Source organism: Narcine bancroftii, chromosome 6 (assembly GCF_036971445.1).
Source record: "Narcine bancroftii isolate sNarBan1 chromosome 6, sNarBan1.hap1, whole genome shotgun sequence".
In the NCBI taxonomy this organism is placed as follows: Eukaryota; Metazoa; Chordata; class Chondrichthyes; order Torpediniformes; family Narcinidae; genus Narcine; species Narcine bancroftii.
The window spans coordinates 203,967,708-203,983,266 of record NC_091474.1 but is presented as its reverse complement, the minus strand read 5'-3'; the positions used below and the strand labels follow the sequence as shown (position 1 = coordinate 203,983,266).

The following is a 15,559-nucleotide window of genomic DNA, read 5'->3' as shown; positions in this document are numbered from 1 at the left end:
AGGATAGGTGGTATGGCAAAGTCCAGCTAACTGGGACATTGCACAGCACTGGGGCCAGACTTATCCTTCGCAACACTTGGTGCCCTTGTACTTTGGTTCCACACACAGCCTAATACAACCACAAATGAAGGTGGTCATCAGGATGAGGGCTACGTTGGGTATGCCCTTGACCCCGTTATCTGATGACGCACATGGCACTCCTTCAGAATCTATCCATTTTGGACTCCCAGATGAATCAGAAAACTGCTCTGGTAAATGCCAGAGCATAAATGTGAGGGATGGGCCATACCTGCATCAGGTTCAGCAGTACCAAGAACACCTCGCACCTGATGACGTTCTTTGCTGTTATAGAGAGGGAGCTTTGATGGTCCTTTGTGACCATTTCTTGTGGTATGACTCAGCCCCTCCATACCAGATCTGCAGCATCTTCAGGTAGTCAGATCTGACTGTGAAGGGGTTGGTGGACCGGTTGGGCCAGTTATTGAACAGCATTGTCTTGCTCTTCTTGTTTACCCAAGTGATTGATGCGGACTCGTGTACCTGAAAAGAAGACGGCAGCGTCCTTCATATACAGGGAGGCCTTTACCTGAGTGCCTTCAATGTCTGGCAACATCACTCCTCTTATACCTTTGTCCTTCCTGATGGATTCAGCAAAGGGGTCTCAGCAGGACATAAATAAGACTGGAGACAGTGGGCAGCCAAACCGAACTCAAGACTTGGTGGGGAACCTATCTGTTTCCCACCCATTGATTTAGTCTGCACTACAAATATCTGTGTTAGCAGTTTAATCGAATTCTGGATTCCCTCCCTAAAGCCCATTTTGGAGAGCACATCCATCATCTACGTGTTCAATATTTGGTCGAACCCCTTCTCCTGATCTGTCCTATTCAGCACTAATACCTCAAGGACTTTAGTGTGACTAAAATTATGCAGACTACACTTCAAGCCTGAAAAATTGTCAGAGTTGACTTTCCCACTTGCACATTAAACTTCATCATTACAAGTATATACAATAAAAAAAAAGATTCCTCGAATGACCAGGGAATGTCAAAGTTTTGGCTCCAACTTAACCTTCACTCATCTCGTGTGCCAGGGGCTGCAGTAACTCAGCTCAACTCCTCACCAGCCTCTCCCTTCCTCCCATAACTTGTGTTTCCTGATACGGAAAGAACAAGAGGTTTGCCAATAGAAACAGTGACCAAGCATGATGAATTGCATAACTGTGCAAGGACCTCAGTTTATGCACCTGTACCTACAGACTCTGTGCTACCTACAAAGCAGCAAAGTATCTTGTTTTCTATTTCTACCTGTAAATTCTGTACAACTCAATGATAAAACTTGTTATTTGGAAAATAAATTCCAAGTGAGTCATCATTCTTGGCCCACTTCTAAGATCTGAGGCAGTTTAATATTGGCGAAGTGCCACAGTCTGATTTTTATTCAAATCCTTTTGATACATTTGATGTGAGAACTGCCTTTATCATTTGCATTTAAATTACTGTAAATTTTGAAAATGAAGTATATCCTGACACCTGCCAAAAGGTCAATTATTTCATTTCTTACTTTTTAGTTTGAGCTTAAACAATCAAAACCCATTACTTTTGCTATATAAGACTTATGAGATAATTTATTTCCAATAACTCAGACTGAATTATTAAATGCCTTTCAAGTACAAAATCTTTACTCCACCCATATGAAATATTTGTGTAGGTTTCTCCAAACCTTAAAAGACTATCAATGTTAAAATTAGCAAACTGTTGAAAAATATAAATTGCCTTTAGTTATACCATTAGTTGCAACATATACACAGAGAGACAACACTAAACATCTATAAATTATTATATGCAACACCTCTCCAGCCCTCCTCCATCAAAAATTATGCATGAATGGAAATGGCATGTATCGTACATAACTTGGGATTCTACATTCAATTTGCCCTCTGAAATTTGCAATGAATCGTTTTTTTCATTAATTCACTTACGGGATACAAACATTGCTGACCAGGTCAAATTTTAACCCTCATCCCATGAAAAGATGATGAAGAGATGTTTTCTTGGAATTGCCTCTATCCAATTGACCTTACCCAGTTTTCCCTCATTCTCAAATCTCCAACATAACATACAGCAAACTAAATCTTCTTTTTAAAATTAAACCATCAAAATGCTGGAAACCTGGCAAAGTTAACAGGGCAGATCTTCCATCTAAATGTCAGCAGATGCACTGATTTTCTTTTATTTGGCACTTGACATGGGTGGAGTTTAAACTGCAACCTTAGAGTCATAGAATTCTAGAGTTGTAGAACACAGAAAAAAGCATTTTCACCAACCTTTTAGCTGATCTTTTCAATTCCCTTTTGTGTGCAGTATCCTTCAATGCCCTGCCTACTTAAGTTTCTGTCCACCCTCTGATCCTGGTAAATGCTGAGACGCTTGTGTTACTGTGGCAGTCACCTCAATGAATGCCACAGAATATGGAGACATGTTAGGAAATCTACTTACTATATCCCTGTAAGATTAATTTTGTACAAATATAGGGGTATCATTTAAGTAAATAGGAAATAAATTGCTTCCAGTAGAATCCTGAACACATCTTTGTATTTAAGTGTTTGTAAATAGAATTTAAGTTTCATCTCTAATTAATATTTTATAGATTTCAAACATCTATTTATTCCAAATTTCAAATCAAGTGGTCACTATTAAATAATATGATCAAAAATATGGTCAAATGCAGAGGTAAAAATGCCAATCTCATGCCACCCCATCCAAGAGGGCAGGAGGAGCAGAGTAGAGTGGGTTCTTGGATCAAAATGTGGTGAAAGTAATCCTTTTGGAGAAAAGGATTTCATCATGAAACACTTAAGAGACCCAAGTTGCAATTTTTACATCAGTTTCCCATGGAAACATGAAAAAAGTTGTCTGGATAATTCATGTCCAGGTAATTTTGTGATTTTCTGAATGCTGCATACAGGGATCTGCACTAAATCTCAAGGTACTATTGCGAAACATGCAGTTTTCATCTACTCCTGGGCATTACTAGTCTATCGCCACTTTTATTTTGAGCAATTTTAAGGTATTTTTCTGGAAGTTGCAATTCAGCATCCCCATTTCCATGGATCAACAACAGATAAAATCTGATGATTTTGCAATGGGATCATACAAATTCAGAAACAGTTCCACACAGAAAATTGATATTTGAAATCTGCTAACCATCATATTCCATTTAACCCTTTGCTCCAATGTTGAACCATGATGCCATTGCAAAATGTCATCTATTCAATATTCCACAGGAACTTATGATGAAAATCATTTAATGCCAGTGACACTTTAAGGTAATTAACAGTATTTTAATTTAAACCTAAGGAATATAAAGTGGGTTTCTTTGTGATTATAAACCACCTGGTGCAAGCTGGCTCTTCTTTTAACTTCAATCATTGAGTGGACTGGATGGAGGATATGAAATAGTCATACAGGCATAGATCTTACCTGTGGACAATCAGCTACAGGCTGACTGGTCAGATAAAGAGCAGCTTTCAGACAAGCTGAAAGCCTTGCACTGCTATCAAGAGCTGAATGGCCTGTAAAACTCCTGCTTATCCTTGCATACCAGGTGGAATGTTGGCTGGATTTTGGGGTACTCTTTTGCTATCAAAGTTGCATTCTTGTACTTTTGTGACAGTGCATTTTGTTAACCAAGACTTAGGTGTTCGTTTGTTTACATCTATCTCTCTGCCCACCCCTCTTCTTTCCCTTTTAATCTTTCATCTCTTCTATGGCAAGCAAAATCTATGTTCCTGCTATGTATCTGAAATGGGGATTGTACCTTTAAGGCTTAATACAGTGGTTCTCAACCTTTTTCTTTCCACTCACATACCACTTTAAGTATTCTCTATGCCATAGGTGCTCTTTAATCGGAAAGGGATTGCTTAAGGTGGTATGTGGGTGGAAAGAAAAAGGTTGAAAACCACTGGTTTAATTGTACCTAATTGACTTGTTATGTGCACAGTTTCGTAACTCCAAAGGAAATGGGCCAATGTCAATTTTTCTCAAGCAAAATATTTCAGTAACAATTGGGTCTAGAGCAGTGATTCTCCACCTTCCCTTCCCACTCACATACTTGAGCAATCCCTCACTAATCACAAAGCACTGATGACATAGGCCCTATGTCATAGGGATTACTTAAAGTGGTATGTGAGTGGAAAGAAAAAGGTTGAGAACCACTGACCCTAAATCTTGGCTTCTTTGAATGCCTAGATTTACATCAGGATGTAAAATGCCCAAAAGCCAGTATCACATTTGGTTTTCACCAATTTCATGGTTTATTGACAGAGAGCTAATTTGGCATTAACACTAATCAAAACTCGCTTTACCTAACCAAAATATGTGATTTCCAATTTCCAGGCAATTGACAATGGGCCTCTGCAGTACCCTGAATGCAAGGCAGAAAAGTTATGTTCCCAAATAACACCAACCAAATTATTCTAATATTGTCATAGTATTGACATGCATTCCACAGTAAAAACTATATGGGTATCATATTTCCTTAACAGGAGAAATCTACTCTATTACATACCCATCATAAAACATTCCCAATCATCAGGAAAATAATGGAATATGTCAGCAATAATGCCATCAAGTTTCACAGTGTACTGCTCACAAGTGATTAATTTGAGCTCTGCTAAGATTACTTTCTCCAGTTATTATTAGTTTTGGTTCAAATATAAAGCAACAGCTGAATGTCAGCAGAGATGAAAATAACTGCAATTGATGTCAGAAGAGTTAAAAGTACAATTTCTATGAAATTTATGTCGATGGGAATCAAGGTTAAACACGTAACTACAAACAAAATAACTGCAAATCTCTTTACATGTCAGAGTTATATCTTGCACAAAGAAATATAATTTTGATTTTTGAAGGGCAAATAGCAACATGTCTGATTTGCATTTAACATATTCCTCGGGTAAGATTCTAGTGCTTCCTTCCTCTGAGAGGGTCAGAAGTCATATGTTTGCAAATGATTGCACGGATCAGTCTTTGATAGCTCCTTAGTTAATAAAGCAGTCCAAATCACAATGCAAAAAGATCCGAAAAGCATTCAGCTGTGGGTTTAGAAATGCAAAATAACAAATGAATTAGAAGCTGGAGTAGGCTATTCTGCCATTCAGGAAGCTAGTGGCTGATCTGAAATAATCTCAATTCTTCATTGTCATCAATCTAACTAAACTCACACTGTGACCAGATCAGCCACCTAATTATTATTGTGTTGTGGCGGCTCGCTGCAGTGGCAATCGCTCCAGGCAGCAAACTCAACCAAAGGCCAGCAGCCTGCGCAGCGGTACTGGCCTCAACAAGCGAACCAGCAAGTGAATGGCAAGGGCAGCTTAAAGGCCAGTGACCCAAAAATGGCAATGGCCTTGCTGAACAGCCAACAGACAGGGACAGCGCACAGGGAAGAAGGGCATTGTTATGCAGGAAAGTACTCGCATGTGGGAAACCCGCTTTTGTTATGCATGTTGTGATATCAGCCAAGGGGGGGCCATGGCAAGAACAGTGCAAGTATAAAAGTCAGGCCTGAGTCCTAATAAAACTCAAGAGCTGATCCTGACTGCACTATGTGTTTGTGTCTTCTTTCGACTAGTGCATGGCTACAGTGTTTTAATTTAGTGTCTTGATAAACTCAAAACATTAACTGACCATTTTATTCATGTCTGACCTGGATTTCTCCACCAATTCTTTGTCTACTTAATTATACTAATTCTATTTTCTATCACTCAACCTAGAATTGCCTACTTCATTTGGTTAACAAGAATCAATTCATTTCTGCCTTAAGAATCAATCTATCTCTGCTTTAAGAAGATTTGAAGATTCAACTTACACTGATGTTATAGCTTTGTCCCTTCACTCCATCTGTATGTACTCTGTTACAAACATAACTGTGTTGACAATGTCACCTTGGACAAACGTATCTGGTTGTATTCCAACCAGAATCTCTGGATGACAAAGGTCAAAAGCCTTCTCAAAGATTGTAATATTGCCTTCAGGTCTGGCAACAGAGCACTATACAGAGCTGCTAGAGCCAACCTGAAGGAAGGCATCAGGGATGCTAAAGCTGCCTACAAGAGGAAGATTGAGAATCATTACATCAATAACGATCCTCAGTGCATGTGGCAGGGCATTCAGATTTTCACCAATTAGAAAACTAGCCACAGTATGACTGTCAATGGTGATGTCATGCTGGCTGAGGATCTTAATCATTTCTTTGCTTGATTTGAGGTAAAGCAGTGGAGACAGACACAACACCCTCATCAACATTGAACAGCCATGTCCTCACTCTGTAAGAGCATGAAGTGAAATGGGTGCTCAGTGCAGTGAATCCAAGGAAAGCCACCAGCCCTGATGGCATGACATGAAGATGCTGAAGGAATGCACAAGCCAGCTTTCCAAGGTCTTCACAAAGATCTTCAACCTGTCCCTGTCTAAATTTATCGTCCAATCTTGCCTGAAGTCTGCCACAATCATCCCACTGCCAAGAAGAACGTCATTAGCGGCCTCAATGACTACCATTGTAGCAGCACTTACACTGGTCATCATGAAGTGCTTCGAGAAGCTGGTCTTGCAACACATAAAAGCCAGCCTCCCACCCTCCTTTGATCCATGTTTGCCTATAGGGCCATCATCACTGTTCTTCACAATGACCCACCTTGAACACCAAGGGACCTATGTGAGGATGCTATTTATAGACCAGGTCTGCCTTTAACACCAGTAACAAAACTTGCTGAATTAGGATTTTCTCAATCTAATTGTCTCTGGATGAAGGGCTTTCTCACAAACCACTCCCAGGCTATTAAAATTGGCACTTACCTCTCCTCTATCCTTATACTTAATACCGGAACCACACAAGGGTGTGTATTGAGCCCCATTCCCTATTCCTTCTATATCCACGATTGTGCCTCTACATATTCTATCAACCATCATCATCAAATTTGTGGACAGCAAGAATGTGATTGGACATTTCAAGAGGAGACAAGACAGCCTACAGGGATGAAGTCCAAAGACTAACAGCATGGTGTTCAGAGAACAATCTCATCTTAAACTCTTCAAAAACAGAAGAACTTATAATAGATTTCAGGAGGAACAGTACAGTTCCAGACCCAGTGGAAAGGGTCACTGTTTTCAGGTTTCTGGGTACACATTTTGTTGGAGATCTCTCCTGGACTACCAATACCATTGAAATAGTTAAAAAGGCACAATGATGCCTCCATGTCCTGAGGATTCTCAGGAAAATCCAACTGCAGGAGAAATCGCTGGTATTCTTCTATTGCTGTTCATCAAGAGTGTGCTGGCCTACTGCATTCCTGTGTGGTTTGTCAGCTGCTCAGCAGCAGACAAGAGTTACTTTCAGAGGGTCATCAATATGGCCCAGAATATTTCCGGCTGCTCAGTGCCCTCTTTGGAAGATTTATTCAGCTCTTGTTGCCTTAGTAGAGCAGCCAATATCCTGAAAGATCCTTACCACTCTTGTCATCATCTGTTTGACCTGCTACCCTCCAGTAGACATTTCAGGTCCATTAAATCACGGACAAACAAACTTAAAAAGTTTTTACCCCAGAGCCAGACATGAACTGAACATCACCAAACATTGAATATTGCATTGTTTTATTGTTATTATATCTTATTTGTTTGATGTATATGTCCACTGTCAGGATGTGTACTCAATTTCTTTGTACTTGTGCTATGAGAATACAAGATTATCTTATCCTGACCCACCTAGAGAATAACACCTCAGACAATAGGATGCTGTTCATTGACAAGTCTGGCATTTTATACGACCCAGAGGCTGGTGGAGAAGCTGTCCTCACTGGGAATCAACACCCCTCTCTGTCACTAGAACCTGGACTTCCTAACAGAAAGATCTGTCTGTCTGGGTCAATAGCAGAACATCAAGCACTGTCACACTGAGCACTGATGCACCTCAGGGCTGTTCACACAATTGACCCATGACTTCATCAGGTTCAACTCCAACAGTGTCATCAAGTTTGCAGATCAACAACAACAATGAGTCTCACTTCAGAGGTAGAAAATCTTGTGAAATGGTGCGAGATTAACAACCTGAGTCTCAAAGTGGACAAGATGAAGATTATCGTAGACTTCAGGAGGATCAGGAATGACCACCCTTCACTACTCATTAACAACTCTGTAGTAGAATGGATCACATCAAGTTCCTTGGAGTCCACTTAACTAATGACCTATTGTGGACACTCCACATCTCCTCATTTGTCAGGAAGGCACAACAGCGACTGCACTTCCTGAGAAGACTGAAGCTTGCAAAGTTTCTATCGGAACTCTATCGAGATTGTCCTGGCTGACTGCATCACAAGGTAGTACTGTTGCTGCAGAGAAATGGATCAGAGTTCAATCTACAGGACCAAGAGTGGCAGAGAAGATCACTGGAGTGTTGTCCCCCACCCCCATCAATGTGATTTACCGGAATCATTATCTGAAGAAGGTGGGAAAAATTATTGAGGACGGCTTCCACTCTGCACACTGCATCTTTTAGTTGCCCCCCCCATTGGGAAAGTGATAAAAAAGAATATCAGATCCAGCACCACCAAGTTGAGGAACACCTTCTTCCCATGGGCAGTGAGAATGCTGAATAACTAAAAGAATGTTCACACTAACCATTTGAGGCTCTCATATTCACGAAACAATATTTATATTGTATAAATATTACTTGTCTGTTTGTGTGTTATGTCTGGTTGTGTGTTTGCAGGTTTTGCATCGATGACTGGAATATTCTAAAATATTCTCAAGGCTTCATTGATAGCAAAATCAAAATTCATAACATCTACCACCTAGCAAACCAAAGAAACAGGCACATGAGAATGCCATCCCACCCAAGAATACACTGAACTGATTTGGAAGTACATTTTTCTAGAACTTTCCACTGTTATGAACTAAATTAGGAGCAATGGTAATAACCAAGACAAAGGTTATTATTATTAATAACATAACAGTTCTTACTTAACTTCAAACTTAATCCCACTATGCATAAATGTAAGTGTGTGTTTGTGAAAACCCAAACCATTACAATTTAAGGTTAATTCTGAAGAGATGAATTTAAAGTTCAGCCTTAGAAAGCTTGTGTTGAGATTCAAATTATTTACCGCTGTTCAAAAGCAATTATGAAATAAGTGTGAGGCATCAAATTTCTTTACACTGTTGCTCAAAATAAATAATAAATTATTTGGAAATATCATCAGACCTTTTAAAACTCACAAATTTTTTTTGAAGGGTTATTTTCAGAGCAATGTTTCTTCATATGAACAATTTTCTCTTTTGCTTGGAGATTTTGGAATCTGTCCTCTTTATCTTAAAAAGGCAGTCAGAAGTGGTCTTCCTTATTTCAAAAGCTACTTATTCTGTGTTTTCCTTTTTCCAGGAGTAACACAACAGTACCTTTTCTGGTTACTGTATCTTCAATCCTGAAACTGTCCTCTTTTGTCAGACAGTGAAGTGGCTCATCTTTATTGCCACTGATTTTGTATATCTCCAATGATAATAATAAAATACAGAACAGCACCTCTCTCTATAGAAGCTACTGTTTACAGGATGGTCAACTCTTCTGGTTTTAAAATGCCTCTCGTTCAGTAATGTTTCTCCTAAAATTCTCATCACATGACAAGCGACATATTTTCTGTTTCACTTCTCCAAAAGCATGAATCATTCCAGATGGCCTTTTGGAGTAACTTCCAAAGTTAATTCACATTGATATGCTAAACGCATCTTTACCAGAAGTTTAAGTAGATCAGACTCTGGACTGTCTGTTAATCAGCCAACAGATATTCCTGAACAAACACCTATTGTTTCGAGTTCTTGATGGAGAACAGTCACAAGACTTTTATGGCAGTTTGCAGTTCTGAATTAGCAGACCTCTCAAGCAAACAAGCTTCCAGCAGAACAACAACTTGACAAACTTTTTGTCTTTGCAAATGGCTTCTCTCTCTGAGAAACTGTGTGGCCCTGTTTAAGCCCACAATTCTCTCACTAAAATATACACAATTCCATCACTATATATACAAAATATAATTCTATAACTTTAAAGATTAATATTAACACAAATTTGTTACACCACCCAACAGTACTGCAGATGAATCTGCAAGTACAAGTTCAACATGCAAGCCATCTTCTTAAGGGTAATTAAAGGAAATTATTGAAAGATGAAGATGAAATTCTCGATAAAGCATTTTGAAATACTAAGTTAAAATGCTTGATGTCTAATTTTTTTTGCAAAAACTTTAAAAATTTTATGTAATAGATTTGTTAGCACCAACTGAACCCTAAGTAGTGAATATACAGATTCAAAAGTAGTCAAGTAGAAGAACACAGCCAGTCAAGCAGCATCTGTGGGTAAAAAAAAACAGGCAATGTTTCAGATCAGTGTCCCTTCCTCAGAATAGGGAGAAGAGTGGGAGGGTTTAAAAACAAATAAAACAGCAGATACTGCACTCTGTTGGAAAGAGAAACCAGTTTGCACCTCAGGTCAGTGACCTTTCCTCAGAAATGGAGAGAGAATTGAGGGGTTACAGTTTTCAAAACAGAGCTGGGGGCAGGAGTGGTGTACAACAAAAACCTTTATGGAGATAGAATAAGACAGATCCGGTGATAAGGCACACAGGAACTGATTGTTAGCAAGACATTTTTAGGAAACGTTGTGAGAAGGGACTGCGATAATAAGATTGCTGAGAGAGCAGTTTACCTGAAATTGGAAAAATTGATGTTCATTCCAGAGGTTTGCAAAGTGCCTCAAAGAAAGATGCAATATTGTTCTTTTAGTTTGCTTTTGGCACCATTATGGCAGTGCAGTTTGGAATTGAGATTTAAAGTGCCATTCAAAAAAAAACCGCCTTTGACTGAGCACAGGATGATCCAAATCAGGCTTAAATCAGAAACATGGTGAGGAGAATAAGACTAAAGGACATGTACAGAAGAACCAAATTGTTAATTCATTCATTTAAAGAATAATGAGTGGTAATATAATCTATTTTCATGGGAATCCAAGACATACTCTAAATTCCCTTTTTTCATTTTTGAAGCTATCATGTAATTTGAGATGGTGTTAAACATGTAAATAAGATACTTGGCCTAATACAGGTCTTAATGCAAGGAAGTTATGCAAAATAAAATGTTGCTTAGATCCAAATAGAATTATATCAAGATTATGCTAAGGTCTTTGAAAAGATTACAAATGAGATTTGTTGAAATACTGCAAATTATGAAAAAAAGCTGGAGACAGTCATAAAACACGGAACATTACAGCACAGTGCCAGGCCTTCAGCCCACAATGATGTGCTAACCTATATAAATCTACTTCTCAACAACCTCATTTTCCCTACATCACACCTTCTTTCAGCAGATTCAGAGGTTAGATAGATGTGTTGAAAATTGTGAATATTATGATGAATAAATAAGGAAAAATTTAGAGCGTCGCTAATCAAAAACATGGTTTGTAATTGCAAAGGAACTAGAATTGCAAGGCATGATTAGCATAGCGTTTAGCACAATGCCAATACAGCACCAGCGACGCAGGTTCGAATCCGGCGCTGTCTGTAAGGAATTTGTACATTCTCCCAGTGCTCCAGTTTACTCCCACCTTTGAGGGGATGGGGTGCATGAGCTCCTAGGCTGGCAGGGTTTGTTGCCATACTCTGACCAAATAAAAGTGAAGTTATCAAACATTTCTCACATGCCAATTTGTTTTCATTGAGAATGTGATGCCTAAAAGACCAATAGAAGCAAATGCAATAACAACTTTGAAAATTACATAAGAAAATGAGAAATCAGGCATAGACCTCTTGGCCCCTCAAGGATGCCTCCAATTAATATGATCATGGCTGATCTGCCTCATGCTTTATTAATGCAATTTCCCCATAGCTTTCAATTCGCTGAGTTTTCCAAAGTTTATCTATTTCCCCTTTAAATGGTTTTGGTATTTCTATGAAGTGCCTCAAAATAAAAGTAGCAATATTGTTTCAGTTGCTTTTGTTGATTGGCTTGATATGCCATTTTGCACATCAGAAATTTATCCTTTGCAGGTTACACAAGCCAGATTGATGCGCACAGACACTCAATTATTTAACAGTGCACAGTCCTACATTTTGCATGTTGGAAGGATAGTGTTAGTAGTTGATAATTATGACCTACTGATGCACCATGTCAATAAAGAATTTAATTAATTATATTGTATTTATCTTTTGAATTTTATTTGTTTTTATTGGCTTTATGGTACTTAATTTCTTAACAGTAATCTGTCAAAAAATGTCTGATATCTGCAGAAACGTCCCTTCCAGCAAGAGCAACTAGATTTTGTTTTGCTGTCTCTTCAAAACTTTTGCGGGAAAGAATAAGAAATTGACCAAAGTGTAGAAAACAACAAGTTCCAGGAATTGTGTTAGGCACATGTTAAAACAGCTGCCTCAAAGAGCAGTCCAAGTACCATAATAATAAGTTTCAGTGTTCTAGATTTTGAAACTTAGTGTGTTCCAGTCAAACTCACAAATAATGCAGAATTATTACAATGAGACAGCTTAGAAATGACAAAATTAATTTAATGAAATACCTCAGGCAACCAGTCAATTGGCACATGGTGTGTGATATGAATGAGCGCAGTGTGTTGAGAAAAAATATATTTTTAAAAAATTTAAACATACAGCATGGTAATATGCCATTTCAACCAACAAAAGTCTGTGCCACCCAATTTACATCCAATTAACTTACACCCCCAGTACATTTCAAACAGTGGGAGGAACTGGAAACCCTGGTGAAAACCCACGCAGACTCAAGGAGAACTTACAAACTTCTTATGGACAGCACGGGAATCGAACCCTGGTCCCGATCTCTGACACTGTAAAGGCATCGTGCTAACTGTTATGCCAACTATGTTTGAAATAAATATTCCATGAATTACATAATAACTAAGGGTAGCTCAACTGTGTAATAATTCTTATCAATGGACAGCTAAATTATCATTGTTACATTCCCATACAATATCTTTACTGGAATTAAAATATTAATTTTAGACAGTAGAGCATTTTATAATGTTCTCAAAAAAGAAATAGTTCATTGACAACATGAGCAGCAGAAGTTTGAGACTTATCATAACTATTCCAGAATTTAAATTCATACAATTAAGTTAATCCAGATTAAAAAGATAAAGATTGCAAATTAACTGTAATGCTATAAAATCCATTGTTTCCATATTTCTTCTCTCCAAGCATGATGAATATGGAATTTTAACTGAAAGGGCCAGGAAAGATCAGTTAGTAATTACAATAAACCAAAATTAATGTTGATTGAAACATCTAAAATCTTTATGAGTATTAATGTGGAGAGCATATGGGAGGATCTAAAATTAGGATACCTGTTAAAAAATAAGACAGAGATGGTGATTTTTTTTTCCTTAGTGTTGTCAGACTTTGTTACTCTCTTCCTCAGAGGAGGAATGTAGTCTTTGAATATTTTTAAGAGACATATAAATTCTTGATGAGCAACACAGTGTAAGGTTCCATGGAGAGAGAGGAATGTAAAATTAAGATTACAACCACTATAATTGGCAGAGAAAGTCTGAGGGTCCAAGATGCCTAACCCTGTTCCTCATTCATATATATTCCAATGTTGGATTGTTGAATATTAAGGAATATTAAGGAATGTTCTTGTATAGTATTTAGAAATAGCAGCCTCACTCTTATTGAATGGCACAGCTTGTTAAAGGTTCTGCAAGGCCTTCTGCTTCCATTTGTTATGTTTTCTAATGTATAACCACCAAATTTATAAGGTAATTTTTCCTCTGCAGATGCTGGGCATTTCTAGAATTTTATGTTTTTATTTCACATTTCTAGTACGGGCAGTCCCCCCCCCCCCGCCCCCACAAGGCATTTGGCTCTCAAAAAACATTCTGAATTTCTAGTTTTCCAAACTGAATAACTTAAAATTCTCTACCACCCACCCCCCCCCATTCTAATTGGTATGCTTAGTGCAATTTTTCAAGATATTAAGCTCTTCTGATTTTGTTTTGTAATTTACTTACTTAAAAGTTTTGTTGCAGGAGATTCTAAGGACAATCATCTTTGCAGGGTACAGTTCACACCTTCAAGCTTGCCCCAGCCAACAATGTGCTGCAGCTGCAGTTCATAAATGAAAGCATGCTTCATGATTTATGGTACTCAACCAGGCGTTGAATGGGATTTCCTGGAAGAGCAAATGGTGCTTTTATTATCGCGCCAATTTCTCACAAGAATCACAAAGCTAGCAGCACCAACACGACTTCACGCTTCTAACCGTCCTTCCCTATAGCTTTTGTGGCAAGCATTCAGAATTTATCATTCAAAAGCTTCGAGGCCAAGAGAGTGCGCAAATGGAAGGAGGGTACAAGGCCATCAAATTCCCCCATGGTGGACAGGTGCAAGCCTGGCGCACCTGCCAACCAGGACAGGTGAGAGTTTGCGCACGCGCCTTCGCTCCCCAGTACCCCCTCTACCTGAAGCGTGGGGGAGATGAACCGCTCCCTTTCACCCTCCAGGGTGCACGTCAGCCTCGGTCCCCCTCCAGCAATCCACACGCGCCCTCCTCACCTCAACGTCACGCATCCCCAGGGCGGGGGAGCAGACGCGAGGTGCACGCGTGGAGCGCGCGCGAGGCGGCGGGCGGGGTGCGATTCGTGTCGCGAACCCCGGTCCCATTTGAATCGGCGACATTCCACTCGCCGTGAGGCTGCATCTGGAAGGAAGTACGGGCTGCAACGGCCTCCGGGGAGGGGGCGGGGGCGGGGGCGGGGTCGCAACACGAGGGAGAAAGGGAAACACACACTAGTCGCCGTACAATTGGGCGACGGCAGGTGGCTTGGATATCCCACCTCCCCGATCCGAGCGGGTGTACCCGCCATCATTTCACATCTCCCCACCGCCCCCAACCCCCGGTCTGATGCGACGCGGTGTTGACCGAGCTTGAGGTCGAGGGGCAAGAGAGGTTTATGGCGGCGTCGGCGGAAGGCTCCAAGCCCGTGGACGGCTCCTGCTGGTAGGTGTGAAGCGGCCATTGGCCGGGTCACGTGGCGACGGCCGATTCATCCGCAAACACCTGGCACCGTCGGGCCTTGCCATGATGGCCGAGCGGGGCGGGGGTGGGGCCGAGCGGGGCGGGGGTGGGGCCGAGCGGGGCGGGGGTGGGGCGGGGCGGGGCGGGGGTGGGGCGGGGGCGGGGCGGGGCGGGGCGGGGGTGGGGCGGGGCGGGGGTGGGGCGGGGCGGGGCGGGGGTGGGGCGGGGCGGGGCGGGGGTGGGGCGGGGGTGGGGCGGGGGAGCCGGAGAGGATGTGGCCACTCCTTGCGATCCTGCAGTGGACTCCGTGATTGATCGTAATATTTCGGAGAATGGAGGGGACCATGTCCACGCGAAACACCCCGCGGGCCTGGACCAAACCTTGACGACCCACTTTGTGCATTAAGTGCAGGAAATCCCCCCCCCCCATCGAATGGGCCCCGAGGTAGGCCTGCACATAGGATTCAACTCAG

The 15,559-nt window shown here is 40.6% G+C and overlaps 1 protein-coding gene and 1 long non-coding RNA gene across 10 annotated transcripts in view; one reads left to right on the top strand and one right to left on the bottom strand.

Moving 5' to 3' along the window:
• Positions 1–15,187, bottom strand: part of LOC138736973 (uncharacterized) — an 87,192-nt gene extending 72,005 nt beyond the window's left edge. For all 3 annotated transcript variants that reach the window (XR_011340691.1, XR_011340692.1, XR_011340690.1), the window contains exons 1-2: positions 14,530–15,187; positions 14,080–14,240 (exon numbers count right to left, since the gene is read on the bottom strand). This is a non-coding gene — a long non-coding RNA (uncharacterized lncRNA). The remainder of the gene's footprint in view (positions 1–14,079; positions 14,241–14,529) is intronic.
• myb (v-myb avian myeloblastosis viral oncogene homolog) overlaps positions 14,684–15,559 on the top strand; it is a 35,812-nt gene continuing 34,936 nt past the window's right edge. For 5 of the 7 annotated variants that reach the window (XR_011340686.1, XM_069887264.1, XM_069887268.1 and 2 more), the window contains exon 1: positions 15,339–15,531. Coding sequence is in view for 5 of the 7 variants with exons in the window: in XM_069887264.1 (XP_069743365.1) it covers positions 15,520–15,531 (12 nt within the window). In the remaining 2 variants the exon portion in view is untranslated. Of the gene's footprint in view, positions 15,069–15,338; positions 15,532–15,559 lie in introns of those variants that run through there. The other 2 variants (XM_069887265.1, XM_069887266.1) reach the window with 2 other exon arrangements.